General features: G+C 31.0%; 3 protein-coding genes across 3 annotated transcripts in view; 1 reads left to right on the forward strand and 2 right to left on the reverse strand.

Annotated features, from left to right (window-relative positions):
• LOC106793209 (glucose transporter type 1) overlaps nucleotides 1-10,506 on the reverse strand; it is a gene marked incomplete in the record, with an annotated part of 39,552 nt that extends 29,046 nt beyond the window's left edge. The window contains 3 exon segments of the mRNA XM_014759961.1: nucleotides 240-729; nucleotides 9,929-10,001; nucleotides 10,123-10,506.
• Nucleotides 10,507-14,792: 4,286 nt separating this feature from the next.
• LOC106793235 (vesicle-associated membrane protein-associated protein B) lies at nucleotides 14,793-18,860 on the reverse strand. Its single transcript, XM_014760014.1, has 6 exons — nucleotides 18,569-18,860; nucleotides 16,880-17,035; nucleotides 16,683-16,792; nucleotides 16,427-16,606; nucleotides 16,241-16,342; nucleotides 14,793-16,089 (listed from the first exon to the last, which is right to left on the reverse strand). The coding sequence occupies exons 1-6, from the start codon at nucleotides 18,624-18,626 to the stop codon at nucleotides 15,940-15,942; spliced, it is 756 nt and encodes a 251-aa protein (XP_014615500.1). The 5' UTR covers nucleotides 18,627-18,860; the 3' UTR covers nucleotides 14,793-15,939.
• Nucleotides 18,861-19,557: 697 nt separating this feature from the next.
• On the forward strand, nucleotides 19,558-21,311 carry LOC106793234 (methylosome protein 50-like). The gene is made up of 5 exons (XM_014760013.1): nucleotides 19,558-19,848; nucleotides 19,964-20,300; nucleotides 20,375-20,547; nucleotides 20,639-20,831; nucleotides 21,033-21,311. The coding sequence occupies exons 1-5, from the start codon at nucleotides 19,737-19,739 to the stop codon at nucleotides 21,211-21,213; spliced, it is 996 nt and encodes a 331-aa protein (XP_014615499.1). The 5' UTR covers nucleotides 19,558-19,736; the 3' UTR covers nucleotides 21,214-21,311.
• Nucleotides 21,312-21,585: the final 274 nt, after the last annotated feature.

Raw genomic sequence — 21,585 nt, forward strand, 5'->3', positions numbered from 1 at the left:
AATATTGATATAATTGATATTTTATTATAAATACTGATTTTCTAATATTCATATCAAATTGATCTTTTTTTTGAAAGATAAATAATTAAATAAATAACAATTTTAATTATAAGAATAATAAAAATACTAGATTATCGATTTGATTCAACTTTTTCTCAAACACTACTTATTTATCACATATATATATATATATACATATAAACTTCTTTATATAATAATAGAAAAAATGATAGACTCACCTTAGAAAATTCGCAAGCCATCGTGCCAGGCGATTAGACTAGGCGCCAACAACTTTTCTTTCTTCAAATGAATATTTATCAACAATTAATTAACACTTTTCTCTATTCCTTATTCTTATTCCGTTTAAATTAGTCTTCTATTTTTTATATATAATTTTTTTTTGGTTCCCCTTATTCGCGAATGGAACGTACTTTTTGTTTATTCTTTCTTTCTTATTTTTTCTTTTATTTCTTTCTTTATTTTCCTTTTATTTTCTCTCTTTTTTTAAAATTCGAATAAAAAGATTCAGAAGAAATGCAAGTTGTTGTTGTTGTTGTTGTGCACGCGACCAGTGGCTCTCGTTTGTTTGTTTGTTTGTTTATTTATTTATTCCACGGTGTTCTCCGATGTAACAGGAAATTAATGAACAATAAAACTTTGCTTGTTGTCCCTTTCGTTCAAACTCTTCGATAGATCTTCGTTACTATAACACGGATTACACTATTTGACCTAAAATGAGAATACAAAGATATATTTAAGTATATTTTATTCATTGGTTAATGTTTTTTTTTAATGTTAATTATAATTTTTGATCGTTGATTAAAACGATTGTGAAAATTTATAAGATTGCAATGTTTAATAATTGTTTCTTTTAAACGTGTAAGGAAAAATAAATTTGCCACGCCCAATGTGAATTGAAATAGAAATGAAATATGAAAAACATTAATATAATAGTCATATTTAAGTTACAATTATCATGATACGATGATATTATCTTTGTTGATACTCTACAAATTCATTAGTTTATCGCAATTGTTAAAGTTTCTACTTCTAACTATTAAATTAATATTAGTGACTTCTTAATTTTTTGTTTGTATTAATCGTGATTAGTATGCAATCGCAATTAAATGAATATCATTTACAAAATTTAACGACAATTTACGTGCGTTCTTTTGTAATCGAGTAAGAGGGGTAAGGGGAACAGGAAATGAATGTTTATTTCTTTATTTCTTTAACTTATTTCCTTAAAAAAAATTTTATCTTCGTAAAAATGACGAAAATTTGTGTTCAGTCATCGAAACTTTTAATTTTATCGTACCGTCGAAAGAAAACCACAGATTTCTCGGTAATTAAAGAAAAAAAAGGAAAAACAAAGTATAATAAATAAAGAAACGGATATAAGAAGTATTAATAGGTTCTTCGACCAATCCGAAGAAAAGGAAAGGTAACTACAGTAATTATTATTATAAGGATCGATAAATTCACGTCAGGATAGAAAAGTTTGTGGTATAATATCTTTCACGATCGATAAATATTATCAACAAAAACGCATTCTTTTTTTCGTTTCATACTTTGTAATAAGTTTTGCTTGTTTTTTAATATGGATTTTATTTTTCTTCACGAAAATACAAGATTCAAGGATATAATTGAAAACTTATTAATTTTTGATATTTAAATAATATCATTTGTTAATATTTTTATCACACGAATTCTAAATATATCTATACACAATAGATAACATTATTTTTTTTGTGAAATAATTATATACTAATCTGTTTGAAATATTATTTTCAATTAATTGTAAATATAATAAGATATTATATAAATTTTCACAATAAAAAAAACAAATAGTTAAAATATCAGATAAAAATTTTGTTGATCACATTTATATAATATAAAAATATTCTTTGACTTTTATTTCGCGAATGTAATACATTGTAATTGCACCGTTGTTAAAATTTGAAGATAGAAAATATATGTTACTATGTTTTATACGACCTTCCAAGCGGAAATTATCTAATCTCGAAAAGTTCATCTATTGATTTAAAGAATTAAATTAGATTTCTTTCGAATACTATGAAAGTAAAAAGAAAATATATATGTATACTTATTTGCTTTCAACCAATCTGTCTTAACTAATTTTCCAATTATTATTTTCACTGATACTCTCTACCGAGATAACTATTATAGAAAATATGATCAATAGATAAGAATAATAATAATAAACGACCATATGTGTGATATTAATACAGTAAATTACAATATAATGCGAATAATTTCTATAATGTGTTAAAAATATCACGACTATTATTATTATTATTATTATTATTTCATATTAATCTGATTATTTTCCTTAAAACACGTTACATAATAAAATATACATACAACAACGTGTAACTTGGTATTATCCATGTTATAAATAAGAAATCTGTTTGTTGAATCACAGAAATCTCAAGACGAATGGAAACTTGTTAGCATTCAAGGCCGTTCGAAAGTATTGTAAATCCATGGATTTATGATAGTGCAATCCCGCGAAAGATTTTTCTACGTTTCTATTGTCTCACCTAATTCATTATCTTTCTCTCATAATTTATGATAAACGAAATATATTCCTTTTATTATAGGAATTTTTATAATTAAAATTATCAACACTATAAATATATATCAAATTATTGTTATTTCAATTCTACGATATGGTTTTCGAATGTTTTTTTTCTTTTTTTTGTTGAAAATTATATTGCATTCTAATAATATAAGTAAAAAATTTGATTCCTCGTTCGATTTTTTTTTTTCCATACAATATCTGAACGAAATTAAAAAAACCACTGAATTTAATTTGTTAAAAATAGTATATTACTTTTTATCTAATCACACTTTTTGGGTTATAAAAGATATCTCACGGGTTTAAAGTTTAAGTATATCACGATTTATGCAAGATCATTCAAATAGTTGTAGAACATTATTGATACCAAAAAAAAAAAAACATCTAGTTGCAATATCTTTTTTTTTAAGATATATTTTACGGAGTACATTAAATAGATAAGAATCACATATATATATATATATATATATATTCCTTTACAGATAACCAAGAAAATTTTGTATATTCCAAATTATTTGTAATATATTTTTTATTCTCATAACCAACGCAACTTGTAACATTCACGAATGAATAATGAAAAAAAAAAAAAAAAAAGAAAAAGAAAAAATCTGACACGAAACGATATCTGTTATCAACATTTGACACTAAACTTGCCAAAAATAACTAACCACTTTGAGCTTTTCGTGTATTCACGCAAACAAATGTAGGCAACGTTTTTCTTTTTTTTTTATCGAAACAACGATTACGAGAGAAACTAAAGTGAAAGGTATTTTTATCATAGATGAAATTTATTACGGTAGAGAAAGAAAGAAAGAAATATTAAAACGATGCATTTTAAACAAAAAATAACAAACAAACATACAAAGTTAATTTTGTATATCTCTATTTGTAAATAACATATATAACACGTAACAAAAATTTTGATCACGCTATGATATAATACGTTTGAAAACACGCATAAACTGCACTATAGTATCAAGGTTTACTATACCGGGTACAACGAACTTTTAAAACCCATCTAACGGTTGTCAGCAATAGAAAGGTGTTTAGCGTGAAATATATATATATATATATATATATACACACGAGCACGCGCACACACCCATTATACAATACATTTAAAAATATTGCATAAACAGTATACACAATGATAAATTAGCCGAACGAAAAAAAAGATTAAGTAACTTTTATTCCCGTACCTGTTTTTTCGTATGCAACAAAACTAGCCAGCCACTCGTTAAAACTTTACACAATTAGTAATAATGTAGACACGTATATATATATATATATATGTATATGTATGTATATGTACGCGGTACATACGTACACGTCAATAATACGGAATCTATATGAGGGAACACGCACGCGTATTATTAGATTTTCGCGTACGGATCGTTACGGTGGAAGCTATTAAATTTGTTTCCTCTCCCCTCCTCCCTGCACTCTAATGAAAATGACGTGCTTACTATAATTCTATGCAGTCATATAGAAAACTACTTCGAGAGTAGGCGGGCCAAATTTTGGGAGAGGAGGAAACTAAACAAAAAATAAAATAAAAGGGTTAACGCGATAGAAAAATTATATATATATATATATATAAAAAAAAATAATCTAAAAAGAAACACAACGGCGGTTTCTATGCGAATTCACGAATGCGAGGTCATACCTGCGACAGTTCTCGCTCAACTAAACGCGTGCATGCATGCCATTGAAGAAGTCTCCTACGAGATTCGTCGTAACCTCTCCCCACCACTGTTATTTACTTCCCCTTCCTCTTTTTCTAACCAATCCCACCTCACCACTTTCTTTCATCATTCGAATTTACGTTTAAACATGAGTATCTCTTTCTAACCTATATATTTAGGTCTTCCTTATAGACGGAATTGTGTGTTATATTATACAGGTGATATCTATAGGGTGTCCTAAATAATTTCTATCTTTTTTTTCTCTTTCCTTTTTTTTTTCTAATATGTTATATTGTATATTATAAAAGTTAGATGAAATTTAGATATTCGTCTGTAAGTATTGTTATTCAATTAAACTATAATATTATTATAATTATAATTAACATTATTTAACAAAGTTTTCATTAATGTCGTTTAATGGGATTAACTCTTAAGTTTTATTAAATTTAATATTTTATATATATATATATGCCATAAGAAGAAACAAATTATCTGGGACACCTTATATATATATATATAAACATAATATCTTGGAATCGTTTATAGGTATATGCATTCTTGTTTCCTTCCAATGCAACACGATCGTTACCTCGTTACCTTGAAGCTGTCAAGATTTCTATTCGATATTTCGTAGATCACTATATATATTTATATACGTATGTATTCACACGAATGAATGTAAGCAAGCAAGCAAGTAATAAGATATGTTAGCAGGTGTTGCTGCTTTTCATTGTCTTCTCATTATCGGTGAAGATTCGTTAAACGTTTAAAGAAAAAAACTATGACTCGTTAACTCGAGAACGAGTTACATTGTTTTCCCAATCGATTTTCATGTCGATCGATATCTTCATTATTCGAAGAGAAACCCGTTGTTATTGTTGTTGTTGTTGTGTAAGGTTCTCTATGAGAATTGCATTGATAGAATTTAATTCGTTGTGTTCCTTGACAATACGAGAAGAAGAAGAACATTTGAACTACTCCATTAACCTATTGCACTATTGAAGATATTCATAGTTTATTAAAGATAAATTCCGATGTTTCACACATACATACACAATATCGAAAATCTATTAATATAAGAAGGAATGGTTATTATTGTGAATGTGTGTTTCATAGGAAAATATTTATTTCCCCTATATAAAAAATATTTATATTTGATTCGATAAGAAGAACAAAAATATTGTCAAATATTTGCAAATTTATTTATCGATCAAATCAATATATTTATTTGGTAATTTATTTCTATAATAATTCTAAGTATTCTTATTTATAATAATTAAAATTAATAATTAAAAATTACGTTGGACAAACGAGCTAATATTTTCTTAATCATCTCGATAAATGATCATCATTGAATAAAGAATAACAAAATAAAGATCGAATCGAGTTTTAAATAGGAAAAAAAAGAAAAAAGGGAAAGTAGAACATAACCGAGCATACACACACATATATATGCACATATACATATATACATATATATATATATATATATTGCATAATCTTCGAACGTAGTGCGTAAATTTAGATTGACACCGTTTTATATCCGAACGACCTTCGCGATATATATATTTTTTTTTCTTTTTCCTTCTCCCCATTTTCCTTTGAGGTATTTTTTATTATTATTATTATTCATTCTCATCTCAATCCTTCGATTTGTAATCTCGCGATTAAACAATATTTCCAATCGTCAGGTCTTATTATTTGGAAAAAAAAAATACATACACACACACACAGACACACAAGATCTCCTATTTTTAAACATAATTCTCAATGTGATTTTTAATAAAAGAAAGACATTTCAAATTGGAATAAAGCCAATGAATTTTCTTTTTCTTTCTCTCTGTTTTTTATTCTATAAAATATTATACTTCACTATACAAGACACACACACACATATATATCGTTGATGGAATTTACACTGAATAGTGTACTAACACTCAACACCGTATAATAGAATATTCAAATGCTATAACACTAAACCCATTTTCCATAAATCCCCCTTTCATAGTAAGTTGACGATAGTTTAGCACGTGAATTTTGACATCGTATCGGTTGCATCCGATGCATCCCTGAATAGATAAACATCTCTTACAATTAAATATATCATACAGAAGATAAAGATACACGCGATAATTAATGAATTACTGCATACCCCTCCGAGGGGTGTTTATCGTTTTGTCTATTTTCAAATTTTTAAACAAACCTTAAAAACACATTCTCACATCATTTAAAATACTGAATTACGTATCATAAGTTAAACTATTAATTAACTATGATCTTGAATACAAGTTATTCAAGCTATATTCAATCTATTTGATATTTAATCGAAGATAGAAAAAATAAAAGTTTAATGTATATATATATATATATAAAAATATAACATGGATGATCGATCAAGTAAACATGAAAGTAAGTAGGTCACGAGCATACGCGCCCGTCGGCTAAGACTTATCCCCCCTTTTGCCCCCCCTTGCACACCCTCCTTGCCTCCCTTGACCCCCGCACCCTTTCACCAGCTCGTAGATCCTAAGGCAAACTTCTCGAATTTACTGCAAACTTTTTGGCCGCTGTCAGGTACGAAGATTTATTAAAAAGTACATACTGGCCGACGATGAATCGTCACAAAACGTTCCTATTCTCGAAGCTTTCCTATGCTATGATATATTATTTCCTTTATATATATATATATATATATATGTATATGTATGTACCTGGAATAGTATTATGTTTTAACGAGTATAGTAAAAATTGTTAATCGGTAAAATATTTTTATTTGTGTTTGTTCATTTCTTTGATAAATAGTTTTAATGATGATAATAATTTTTGTTTAAATCATAATTACGATTGAAACGGGTATTTCTGAAAAATTTGTTTAGGCAAGTTTTCTATATATATATATATGTATATAACTGGAATAGTATTATGTTTTAACGAGTATAGTAAAAATTGTTAATCGGTAARATATTTTTATTTGTGTTTGTTCATTTCTTTGATAAATAGTTTTAATAATGATAATAATTTTTGTTTAGATCATAATTACGATTGAAACGGGTATTTCTGAAAAATTTGTTTAGGCAAGTTTTCTATATATATATATATGTATATAACTGGAATAGTATTATGTTTTAACGAGTATAGTAAAAATTGTTAATCGGTAARATATTTTTATTTGTGTTTGTTCATTTCTTTGATAAATAGTTTTAATRATGATAATAATTTTTGTTTAGATCATAATTACGATTGAAACGGGTATTTCTGAAAAATTTGTTTAGGCAAGTTTTCTATATATATATATGTATATAACTGGAATAGTATTATGTTTTAACGAGTATAGTAAAAATTGTTAATCGGTAAAATATTTTTATTTGTGTTTGTTCATTTCTTTGATAAATAGTTTTAATGATGATAATAATTTTTGTTTAAATCATAATTACGATTGAAACGGGCATTTCTGAAAAATTTGTTTAGGCAAGTTTTCTATATATATGTATGTGTGATATACGAAGATAATAATGATTATTATTCGAGTGTTATTATTATCTAGGTGATCCTTAGTTGTCAGGCCTAGTTTTTAAGCCGTAATACCACGAGAGAAATTACATCCTGAAACGGTTTTAATACTCCTGTCATAAGTTTTAAAGCATAAACTCGTATTATTATCTTGCTCGAGCGTCATACCAAAGATTATTCCTATAATTCCTTCGATTAACTCTTCTAACTCTTTCTCATATATATATACTTTGATTAAATTTATATAAAAATAATAATAATATTATCGGGGAAAATATTAACTTATATGTATATAGAATTTAATTTCGATAATAATTTTTGATTACACATGCACATCTGATTTATAATATATATATATATTAATCATATAATTAAAAACAAAAACGAAATAGAGGGTCGAAGGGTAAGGGGAGGGTTTGCGTAACCTCATCGAAAAAAAAGGATAAAAAAGTAGTTGAAGTGTTAGAAATTTTTCGTTAAATCAAACGATATCTGATAAGTGTTTTTAATCTCGATTCTACTTCAAAAAATACGATATCTTTCAATCCTACTTATTTTGAGGGGGGGGTTATATATAGTATACATTGCACTCATACATCTAAATTATAGAATGTCAGGATTCACACGGTCTGATGGTATAAATTCGAAATAATTACATAAAAAAAAGTTATATGAAATCTTAATATTCGATTTTTTCACCAACGCGTATTTGATATATACATTGACAAACAATTCACGTAAATCTTGACAATCTCCAATTTCGATCTTTCACGATTAACATATACATATGAATATATACAACAACAAGTTGTTAAATTTATAAGAAGAAAAATATAAAAAAAGTTTAATATAATAAAAATGTGTTGATAGAAGAAAAACGAACAACGGGTTGAATTATTAATCATCGAATTTGTTTGAAATAATCGAACAAAATGATTCCCGATCATTTTCAAAAATACAATATACACGCATAAATATATTCGATTGGGTATCAAAGAATTATTCGATATCCAATACGTATAAAAAAAAGAGAAAAAAAAAAAGAATTCATGTTCAAGTTTCACACGCATTATTTCCTGTGCTTGATTGACTCCACCTAGACGGTACGACGCCTCATCAAGGTTTTCCTTCTCACTCACTCTCTCTCTCTCTCTCTTTCTCATATATTATATCTTTCCCTTTATCTCATTAACAACCTTTATCTCTCGTTCCCTCATTCCTAACGTCGGTAATTATTCTCGGTTTGCTTCGGTGTTTTCCCAAAATTTCGCGCGAGGAAACCCACCCTAGCTCGACTACCCTTAAAGACTCCCCACCCCCTTCCGTCGTTCATTCGTGACATACGCGCGCGCGCATACGAGTAAAAAGAGAAAGAGAGAGAGAGAGAGAGAGAAAGAGATGGAAAATATAAACGTCCGAAAGCAAGAAGAAGAAAAAAAAAAGAGGGAAAAAGGGCAGCCCTCCCCCTTTCCACCCCTAAAACGTCATAAAATAAGTTTGGTTCGTTTTAAGTATCGCGATGCGAAAGAGACTTAGGAAAAAAGAAGAAGGGGATCGATTGTCAAAGTCTTACGAGAAACAGCCTTGATGGGGGAGGGGGTGGAAGAGGAAGAAGGGAGAAAAAGAGGGAATTTAAACGATGAAGTCAAGAGGATAAAGGGTAAAAGAGAGAATCATCGAATAGACAAAGATTTATAATAAATTGGTAATTTTGTCGTTTAACGTCGGTTAAAACCGTCGGCTAACTTTGAAAATATAACATAAGAGGAGGAGGGTGGAGAGGGGGTGCAAATGAGATGATCCATATATTAAAATAGACATTTTTGAATACGCCTAATTGGAAATAAACGCGATCTCCTTCGATCCTCGGATTAACAAAACGGGCGTTGGAAGCCACGAGTATGACGACTATGACGACGACTATGACGACGACGACGTCCTCCGGTATCGATCGAGGAAGGTTGGACGAAAACGAGCTTCGAGACTCTCGTCCTCTAGCCTCTTCTCGAGATATTACGAAAGGAACGCACTAAAGATGTCGTTCGTGATCATCTTCGAGAATAATAGAAGAAAATTCAAACAAATTCAGAGAAAGAGAGGGAGAGAAAGATATAATATAATTAACACTCACCGTATTATTATAAGTAGTTCGAGTCACACAGTTCGGAATGTAATCGAGTGATCCCCAGCCATAAAAGAGTCCGCTAGATAGATAGATAGATAAATAGATAGATAGATAGATAGAAATAGAGAGGAAATAGATAAACGGATAAAACAGGGGGTCTAAAGGAAAATTAGGGTTAAAATAAAAGGATGATAACGCACGCAGTGAAGAGAGAAAGATATAATCTTGTTGTTGGTGTTGATGGTGGTAGTTGGTGGTGATGGTGATGGTTTCTTTCACGGTATCGTCGTCGTCGTCGTAGAGGTCCTCTTGGTATAAACGGCAGTATTGGCAGTGGCGGGAGTGAGGGGGACAAATACAGAGTCGGCAGCAGCGGTGACGACACTGATGACGGCAACGGCAGCGGCGGCGGCGGTGGTGACGGCAGCGGTGGTGCTGGTGGCGGCGACTGTGACGGAAACGGCAGAAGGGAAAACAACGAAGACAACGGCAAAGAGGAGGAAGCTGCTGACGATGACGACGACGACGACGACGTTCTTCTTATTATTCAGATTTTTCTTATTATTATTATTATTGTTATTATTGTTGACTAAGATGCTGTTGTTGTTGTCGTTGCTGTAGTTGTTGTTATTGTTATTGTTGTTGTTGTTGTTGTTGTTGTTCCTCTTCTTCTTCTTGTTGTTCACGTTCTCGTTTTCTTTTTCGTTTTCTTTTTCAAACACGACACTGCGTATAACGGGGATTCTTCCTACCAAGTCACTGTTATCCTCGCAAACCGAGGACACCATCTCCTTGCTCGTCCGATCGCCCGATTCACTCTCGAGGACGATGCCGACGACGGCCGCACTACTAACCGCGACGCACGAAGCTCGCGCTACCATGAATAGTAACATCGTCGATTAAATGCTAACGTCATCCTCCTCGTCCTGGTCGTCATCTTTCTCTCTCTCTCTCTCTTTCTCTTTCTTTATTCTTTGTTATTTTATTTTCTCCCGTTATTATTCCGTCCGAGTCACCACGAATTAAAAAACTCCTCGCACGGAAACTAAACTAATTAACTAATTAACTAACTAATGCACCCCGCAACACGACGATACTTTTCTTCCTCGTCGTATTGTATCGTATCGTATTCGAACTTAACGAAAATTCGGTAAAATAAGAAAGAGAGAGAGCTAGAGGTAGCTTTTCCTGGGGATAAAGGTGAATCGAGGAAAAGGCGGTGGTCGTCCCCCGTTCGACTGCACGACACCGATCCTTGATAGAAGGAGACGCCCCAACGCGGGCCACCCAGTTCGACGTATGGCGAGCGACGGCTCACCCCGCGGATCCGTCTGTGCTCGGGCCAACTCGCGCAGTGCCGTATCTAGACCACCCGAGTACTTCGTCGACGCCAACCGACGACCTTCCCACTCTTTTATCTAAACCCCCCTTTCCCACCATCCCTCTCTCTCTCTCTCTTTCTATGAACCCTCCCGCAAGAACGCGATCATTTTTTAACATACTTCCTCTTTTTCTTTTTATTTTTATTTTTTACCACGACATGAGCAATATTATTCGACGACAGAGATATAATAATAATAATAATGTCTCCCTTACATGTCTCTAAGTACAAACATTTGCTCGTGGTTAATACAAAAATGTTTCTCCCGTGATGATTAAGGTTCCTTTCCCATCCCCATCCCTTCCTTTTTACAAAAAGAAAATAAATACCTTTCACGTTTAACAGTTATTATCTTTTTAATAATGTAACATGTTTTCTCCTTTTAAGAGCCGATAATGGGTAGATAAGAAGAAGAATAAGAAGATGATGATGATGATAGGTAAAAGTAAAAAGGAATGATTTAAGTGTCGCGGGCACCGGGAATACTTTGGGGCCGACCTGGAACCGTCGGGCACTCAGCGGCAAGGTGCGGGGGACTAAGGAAACCCTTGAAATCAATAGCCGGCCGCTACTGCCGCCGCCACCCTGATCAGGCTCAGTTCTGCGCTGCACATCCGTCCTCCCCCTAGCATCATCATACACCACCCTTCTTTTACAGCTTCTCTCTCTCTCTCTCTCTCTTTCTCTTTCTCTTTCGCACCGATTCTGATTTATCTGTACGTCGTAACCGAGGAAGCCAGGAACTGCACTTCAGTTTGCGCTCGAACGTCCCGCTACCAGTACGGGCACCGCACGTCATTCGTCGACTTTTTTAGCGGTGTTCCATGTGACGGTGAAAAGGGTGGAAGCGAGGGGATGGGTGGGTGGGTGGGTTGGTACGATCATGAATTGTCAGCCAAAAATAAACCGAACTATTATCTCTTTCTATCTATTTATATTTCCCCCCCACCCTCCCTCCCTTTTATTCCCCCTCTTTTTCTATCATTATCATCATTCATTTCTCATGAGTTAATGATAATGGATTTGATTATTTATTATAAAGGAATGACTCTTGTATGATTAACACTGAAAGAAAACGCATTGATATATTATGACTTTCGTCGATAACTTTCTTCATAATGGGGGTTGGGGAATGGGATGGGATAGGATAGGAGGTGGGGACAAAATGGAGAGAAACAATATTAATATTTATTCGAAACACATATTTCATTTTATACTCTTACCATCTCCTCCTTTCAGCAAGCCCCACTCATTAGTTTTAACAATCTTAAATAAAGTAGCTTTTTGCAATATATTTTGGTTGTTTTATTATTTATTATTTGAATGCGCGAGTCAAACGCGATGCAGGGAGGAGGAAGCACGTTTATGGGTAATAGGGTGCATAATGCATGTGAAGGAATGGTTTTGCATATCGACGAGAACGTATATTATTCGAGGACATTGCAGAGTCCATAAGGGTTGATGCAACTTTCTTTTCTTTTCTTTATTTTTTTGTTTCTTGTTTTTCAGAGGTGACACTTTTAAATAACGTAGGCGTTAGCAAAGGGTAGAAAGTCAAAAATAAAGATCAAGCGATCATCGTTTAAATTCGAATTAATTTCTCCACTGCAGTGTGTAGATTTCTGCACCCTTACGATGATGACCACCACCATCACCCAGTAGCACATTCTCCCCCTTTCACCCACTTCTCCTGTGCCACGTACAAAGTCGTTACGTGTTTATGTGTGTATGTGTATGTGTGTGTGTGTGTGTACGAGGGTGGTCTGATTACGGTCTGACCTACTCTACTTCGGGCTAGGGCCATACGATTCTTCTTCTCTCTCTTACACACATACACATACATACATACACGCACATACATACACACACACACTTACCTAGTCTTTATTTCCTTTTTTCAATTATCTTTTTCAAAAACTTATCGCTTATCTGACCTTTCTTCGCATTATATATATATATGGAGTTATAAATTAATTAAAATAATTTGTGTGTGATAATGTTGTCCTGATAAAGTTTATTAAAATTAATATCTAGATTCAAATTGTATGATAAAATGACACGATACACAACAATCCGTCGAATTAATTTTTTTTGTTAATACTTTTTTTTCTCTCCACAATTTTCTGACGTTATAAGGATATTATTATTAAAGATATCAATGAAAAGAGATTTTTCTCGTAAATTTATTATAATATTTACGAAACTCGAAGAGGGAAGAAACCTTAACGAAACGCAGCAATCCTCAAACGAAAAGAAAGGGATGCGCAATTCGTTTCGTTTCGATTTCATTCTTTTGTTTATCTCTCAAACAAAACGTTATTATTTTAATTTATTAGATCATTCCTCTTTTCTCTCTAGCACTCTTCAGTTTTATTTAACAATAAGTAAATTATTTAATGCATATTTTTTTAACTCGTTACAGAGATCTTTGAATACATATATATATATGTATATGTATGTGTGTATGTATAATATGTATCTTAATGGTTTTATATTATTACTATTACTTATCATTTATTATTATAGAATTTGAAACGAATTTATATTAATATACGCGATCGTGTAAAATAACACGTGTGCACTTTAGGCATGAGTACCATCATATTATTTACAGAAAAACGTGGCACGGATTGTTTTTGCCGATTTTCTTGTTTCCATTATTTTCTCGTTAAGTAACACCGGAAAGCTGGTATATATATATATGTATATTATAGTGTATATGTAAGTATGTGTGTGTCAAATTTCCTTCGATTCTCCTTATAAAGATACACAATTACATATTAAACCTAAGATACTTCTTGTGTCGTAAAGAATAATTTGAAGATCTCATATAAATCATCTGATTTATAGATAATCATCGTACCTTAGATGTTCTTCACTGAAACACTTTCTTCGATATATAATTCTTACTGTATTCGAACTCAATGTATTTGTAATAAATAATAGTATAAATAATAAAAGTGAAAACACGTTTCCATTGTGATGTATCACGTATATACGTAGTATGTATTATACATAAGAAAACTGTAATTGCATAACAAGCATTAAAACACATAAAGAAATAGTGGGGGAAAAAAAAAAGAAAATTAACAATAAGATAAGAATAATAGTATATAAGCTAATTTAAATACAAACAGTTCGCCATTGTATTATTTTTATCTTTTTATATCTCCTACATAATTATATAAATGTTTAACGTCTTGTGTGTAAAGTATTAACTGTTAAGTGCTAAGACGATTTTCATTTATTATAACTTATAGCATGCCAACTTAAAAAAGTGTATTTATATATAATAATATATTATATATATATATATTTTAGACTCTTGTTCTTTTCTTCTCTTTTCTTCTTCGTTTTTATTTGTTGAAAATGAAAAAAAAAAAAAAAAAAAGAAAAAGTAAACGAGTGATTTCATGTCCACGTAAACCATGCTCCACTTTAGACTCAAAAAGAATTTTAATGACAGAGAGGTACAAAGTACAAATATTGTATCGTGTGACATCCGAGATATCTTTATTTTTAATTTTTATAAGACAAACATAAAGAAATAAAAAGTACACTGAAGCGTCATAAATTCAATGCATTAACTTCTTAAATTATATGCCACTGCTCTTTGATGCAGTCATCACTACCGTATGGACAATGACGAACCACTACTATTCAGTCAGCCCCCCTTCCCTCTCTGCTTATTCTTCAAAATTACATTTTCGATTAAATACGAACTAATTAAAAAAATGTTTAATGAATAAAATGACAAATTTGACGTTGAACGTCGGCGCGAAATACACTTAATTTTTAAGGCGTTATTACCTATCACAGTGTTAACGTGCCCGCGCGTAACTCTTCATCTTAGAACACACAATGTTTACAATTGCTATAGTTTTCAAACTTGTGGATTTATAACTAAATGAAAAATATTGAAAATATATTAGTAAATATCGGCAATTATATTGAAAAAATGGAGCTAGATTTAAAAAGATAGACTCCTCGATGGTGATGGTATTCGATTTAAAAAAATGTTGCAAAACTTTTTAAAACTATCATACAAAATACTTCATTTAAACAAATATAAATTTCTTTAAAATTAGTATTTTGTATAAGTAATTTGATTGACCTAGTGGTGGCAATGCATGGTGTCAAAGACACAAGACGCAGGCAAGTGTTGTTTGTTAAAGCAAAAAAAATCCTTTTGTAAGAAGTGTATGCGTGGGAAGTTTATTAAAAACAAATGTATAAACTAGTAAACATTTATCCAAGACATGCTACTTGATATTTAGTTTTCACCTAAATCAGTAACATTTCTTAGATGTTTAACAATTAACTAATGTGGTATCAATCCCAAGCCATTGGACTCTTGACTGGAACATAACAAACATTTCTTAAAAAAGGATTTGAAGTTTCCAAATTTAACGAAGTTAACAAAATTTCGGATGATTTACCGGGCTAAGCACATTCCCAAAGCAAATAGTCCTATTAATGCAGACCACGACTGTTCCTGTTAATATAATTTATTATTATCAATCAAATAATGGTACGACTGAAATTGGTCTTTGCAGTCTGAAGATGGCAGGGGGGCAGACTAAGAATGTAGGGAAAAAAGGGATGTGCCGAGGTATATTTGAAGAATAAGAGCTGCTCAGATTAGTTTTCCCAACAAATAGCCTAATATGACCATTGCAATGGTAATGATATAACTGATTGATGACATAGAATACTGATTACTGCTTTGGGCTGGCAAACCTCTAGCATCCTCCAATGCTGAATTCCGGTATTTCATTAAATCTCTCTGGTAACGATAAAAACAAAAAATAAGAATTAATACTAATCTCTATTCAAATATTATCTTTTGCATTAAGTGTGCTAATTGAAAAGAAAAAAAAGGCAAAAAAAAAAAAAACAATTTATCGAATTATCGTAAAATATTTCTTATCATTTACCCTGAGTTGAAGGTTCTCCTGCCTGAGAGCACTTTCCTCTACTCTAAGCTGAGTTACCTCTTGTGCTGCTTTTAACAATTTCTCTTCTGTTTCTTCCAATACCTGAACACATGTGAAAATATTAATATTATTAATCATTAATATTTGTGCTTTGAGGATAGATTTTATTCACTCGTTGTAACTTACCTTTGGAGAAGACTTCACCGAATCACCAGTACCTTTATTTTTCTCGTTATTCGTAGTAGTATCCGACCTAGTTGTCGTAGTGGTTGTAGTCGTTTTAGTTGCAGCAGTAGTTGTTACTGGATTCTCAAATACGCATTTTAACTTAGAGTCCATTAATTGCTCCGGTTTTGTCTCTTTCCACTAAAAAAAATTATTAACACGCGTATATAATAAATATACATAAATAATAATTAAAAGTATTTGCTTTGATACATACCACATCGTTTAAATAATCATCTGAATCATTATCCGGAGCTATTAAACTCTGAACCATAAATTTGTGTTTATTTTTATCCGCTGGATCAAAATCGCAAGGTTGTAAGCATACTAAAATGCAAAATAATTCCTTTCGTATAAACGAAATATTTAAATATTTTTTAATTGATCAACAATCAAATAGATTTAAAAATTAACCTGCTACTTCTGCAATTTCCATTGGCTTCAAGGCTCCTGAATTAGGGCGTACGCAATATTTCTTTGGTACGGTCGTTTTTATTTTAAAATATACTTTATTAGTAGTAGGATTTATTAATTTTATGTAAGATGTGACTGGAGCTCCGGTGAATGGGCCTAAAAAAGAATTATTATTACTGTTACTTTTAATAATACACACATACGTAATACAATGTAATATATAATAATATGCAATTAATAAAACATAAATAATAGAACGTATCCAAAAAGATAAACAACAATGGTATAATACCATTTAATAACGTTTATCATTATTAAATAAGAAACGTAATTCTATTGAAATAACATAGATCAGAGATCATTGATATACAGATTAAACATGACATAGCAAAATGCTAATGCAACAATGATAAAAAACAATGATCAAGTAGAATAACATTTCTATCAAATAGACTACATTAGTAGATGTGCGTTAAAAAAAAGATCTTTCATATTTATAATAATAATAATGCTTGGATTTAACTATGTAAAGATTGAAACATAAATATTACATTATTGGCTATAAAAAAAAAAGTGAACATTTTAAATGGAAATACGTGTATATGAGACGACTTATTAATTAAAGGCATCGTCACGAAAGTAATATATTCACCTGACACATTGAATATAATTAGACATGCGTGTGGTTTTTTTTATATATATATCTTAATTTTAAATACGAAAAAATTTGCATTGAAGAAAAAAAAAAACTACGCAAGGCCAAAGGTAGACGTTAAATAGATAGATAGATAAAAAGAGAAATAGATAGATAGACAAAGAGAGAGAGCGAGAGAGAGAGGGGAAGAAAGAAAATGACATATATAAGAGGATAGCAAAGTATATGGATAAGAAAAAGATGGAAGTAGGGAAGAAACGAGTTAGAGAGAGAGAGAGAAAAAGTGTGTGTAAGCGAAGAGAAGAGGATTGGGAGGAAAGAGGAGACGAGGAGGAGGGAAGGAAAAGGGGAAGACATGGAGGAGGGGTAATGTGGAATAGAAAAGAGGAGAGGGGAAATAAAAGAGTTAAGAAAAGCGTACAATAAAATGATCATCCTGTACTTGGCTTTGACAGCGAATGACGTACAACGAATAGGGTTAAGTACGACTTGGCACTTTCCGTTGGATTTTCTCGAATATAAATTCTTCAATTTGGGTAGGGTAAGTGGGGAGGAGGAGGAGGAGGACGGGGGGGGGAGGTGAGAGAAACGCGTTTAGACATTAATAAAAACACGGGAGAGGAAGGGAATCTCGTAGTATTTCTCTCTGTCCGTTTCTATCTCCCTTACGTCATCTTGACAATGCAGTACAACACCGTGTGCACTAGGGGGTTTCATTCGAAACCGAAATCGGTTAATTTTTGTTACGAAATATAGTGATATGTAGGATCAAAGTCAAACGTATAATACGTATAACTAAGTATATACTATATGGTATAATAAAGAGATAAACTCAAACGAATAAAGTAGGAGAGAAGAAATGGATGGATGGATGGTTAAATGGATGGGTGGATAGATGATTGGGTGGATGAATAGATTGATAGATAAATAGACAACTAGATAGATATTAAAATATGAATTAAATAAATAAATAAATATATGAAGACGTTGTGTCGATCGAAATATAAATTACGAAGATCGTTGATCCTTCGTACCCCTGAATCGTAGTTCGCTTTCCGGCTCGATAAGTAAAACTTGCGCAGGCTTCGCCATCCTATATTTTTTATCAATCCAATGAACCTTGCGTCGCGTCACTTCGGCGTTAAAGGGCTTTCGTTTCTTCTATTATATTAACTTAATGACTTAATTGATCTGGACTTTTTCTTTTTTTTTTCCGTGTGCTCGCTCTGATATTGGTAAAACGGCACCACGCGTATCTCGTACTCGCTTTCCGGGATTCCGTTCGACTAATTCCAATTTTCTCTCTCCTTGCGAGCGAATACGCATGCGTCACGACGGAAATTATCAGGCGTACTTGGACGCGTTACGTCACGACGATCTTACCACGGTAATCATATTCTCTACTTTTACACGCCACATGTAAATTTGGATGGCGAGAAAATATGACCGAGGAGTGGGGTTGAAATGAAATGAAAGCAAAACAAGATTCTCGTGACAATTTGATTAAAGGTCGTCGTATTATTATCTCTCTTATATCGTAACTATTAATTTTCTATTAATTTTTCTAATCATATTTTTTTTTCCAACGGATGAACTTTTTCAAACCGGGAATACGTTCATAGCATTTAGCAATTGTTTAAAATTATAGTTTCTTTTTATCTTGCAATTGTTTGGATATTCTTTTTTCCAAATACTCTTAACGTATAATATATATATATTTTTATATACGTGTATATATATATATATAACACACCATTTCTATTTTTCTTTTTTCTTTCTTAATATCAATATCACATTTTAACATATCTCATTAAAATTGTTTAATTTACTTTAATTTTCGCGCTTTTATTATTATTATTTTATATTTTTAATATTTATATTATTTTTATTTTGAATGAAAACATTTGACTTATTTTAACATGAGAATTGGTGTTGTAAATTTGCCTGAAGTATTTTAAAAGATATCGTTATTTGTCCATAGATTATATACGTTCGACCAATGATATTATTGCTTTAATGGCTGCTATTCATTAATTGGCTGATTTCGCATAAAAATTACAATGGTAAAGGTTCAATTGTAAATCCTACGATTTACTTTGAATTTTCTACTGTTTTGGTATTAAATGAATATAGGTGTTGCTGATATTTTATAACTTTTTATAATAATAATTAAATATAGTTAGGTATAAATAATTTAAGATCATGGATATATCTATCGCTCCGAATTTAAATGCCGAAATCTACAGAAATTTGGCACAAGCCGATCGTCCGACTGTTTCTGACAAACATTTACAACTTATATTGGTATATGATGGTAATATTCGACATTACATGTTTATATAAATTTAAACATAATTAATATATATACATACATATCTGCAATGTGTATAATAACTAAATTAACGTTTGCACGTCTTATTGATTTACAGATAATAATGCTATTCTTGGTGGTAGTAATATGACAGATCGTTTCTGGACTGGTACTCTGTGGTATTACAATGATATTTCAGATTTTACAAAATCTAAAGCTTTACAATCGACTAAAACTGTAACTGGTATAACAACGGGAGCATATCTAGAGAAAGATAAATTTATAATTGGCGAGGATAGCGGCTTGTTACAAATCATTGGCCTAGTTGAAACATCTAAGAAAGATACAATAGAATTACAATCGTTTGGATATGCTTGTCAACACGATGATACTCTTACAAGCATTTCAGTATTTTCTGATAAAGAACGTTTAGTGAGTAGCGGAATGGATTGTTGGTACGCTTTTTATCGTTACAAATCCATAAACCATTTAAGAAAATTATAGAAATATTAATATTCATTTGTCGTAGCATAAAGGTCTGGGATATATCTAATCTAATGTCTACAGATTCATTCCATTCTAGTCACATAGATGTTGTAACTGGAGTTGATGTACAACATGGAAATAATTCTGTATTTATGTCTTCGTCATTAGATAACTGTGCATTAATGTGGGACCTAAGAAAATCAAAACCTGCGCACTGTAAGTCTGCTTATATTTAAAGATATTATTCTTTATTTTATATATATTTGAATATTTTCATTAATATTAATCTTGTTCTATATTCTATAAGGTATTTTAGAAAAATATGGTTATGGGTTGACTTCTGTATCCTGCAGTCCTGTCTCTGATAATATTGTTGCAATAGGTGCAAATGATGGAAGTGTTACCTTAATAGATATTAGAAATATGTATGACGTATTATTCGAGTCATTAATATTTTCCAGATCAATACATAAGCTTTTATTTAATCCAAATCCAGAAAGGTAATACAATGAAATTTGGCATGATCTTTACATTAATAACCCATATTCAAATAATATCTAAACACTTATTTGCACACATAGATCATTGATAATAATTATACTTGTCTCATTTCAATCGATATTGAACATTAAATCAATTAAGGGATGTTTCATTTAATAATTTAAAGAAATTACATATATCTTTCATTTATCTTTCTCTAGGTCAAGTCAAATAGCTTGTTGCTGCGATGACGTAGTAATTAAAGTTCTTGATACAAATAAAGATTGTAATGTTATTTATGAAGATACTAGACATACGGATTTTGTACGTGGACTCGCTTGGTACAAAGATAAATTGATATCGTGTTCTTGGGATGATCAAGTTTTAAAACATACGATTTAATTCTTGTATAATTGAACATTAAACTTGTTACTTTTATATTAAAATTAATTCTGATCACTGATCAGTTTAATAAAATAGAAATATTAATGTTTCTATACATTTTAATGCAGTTCTCATTTCATTGTTCTTTCATTTACAAATTTGCTTAGAATAGTTTGGATTTTTTTTTTTTCAGGACCAGAGAACGAGTAATTCTAATTAAAATCTTAGATACCCTATTGTTCTAGTCATTTATAATTCTCACAATTTTTTTTAAATAATTCTCAAATGTATAGCAATATATATATATATATATATATATATATATATATATATATATTGGAATGTAGTCTTACGTAACTATCAATATTTCTAAAGATTTCCTTTTCCCAT

This window comes from Polistes canadensis, unplaced genomic scaffold, assembly GCF_001313835.1.
Source record: "Polistes canadensis isolate GaletaPanama2010 unplaced genomic scaffold, ASM131383v1 scaffold_12, whole genome shotgun sequence".
NCBI lineage: Eukaryota > Metazoa > Arthropoda > Insecta > Hymenoptera > Vespidae > Polistes > Polistes canadensis.

Coding starts and splice junctions, on each gene's coding strand:
- LOC106793234 (XM_014760013.1), top strand. CDS start 19,737: ATGGATATATCTATCGCTCCGAATTTAAATGCCGAAATCTACAGAAAT. Junction 20,548..20,638: donor AAAATCAAAACCTGCGCACT/GTAAGTCTGCTT, acceptor ATATTCTATAAG/GTATTTTAGAAAAATATGGT. Junction 20,832..21,032: donor TTTAATCCAAATCCAGAAAG/GTAATACAATGA, acceptor ATCTTTCTCTAG/GTCAAGTCAAATAGCTTGTT.
- LOC106793235 (XM_014760014.1), bottom strand. CDS start 18,626: ATGGCGAAGCCTGCGCAAGTTTTACTTATCGAGCCGGAAAGCGAACTA. Junction 16,793..16,879: donor GGAAATTGCAGAAGTAGCAG/GTTAATTTTTAA, acceptor TTTGCATTTTAG/TATGCTTACAACCTTGCGAT. Junction 16,343..16,426: donor CGGTGAAGTCTTCTCCAAAG/GTAAGTTACAAC, acceptor ACATGTGTTCAG/GTATTGGAAGAAACAGAAGA.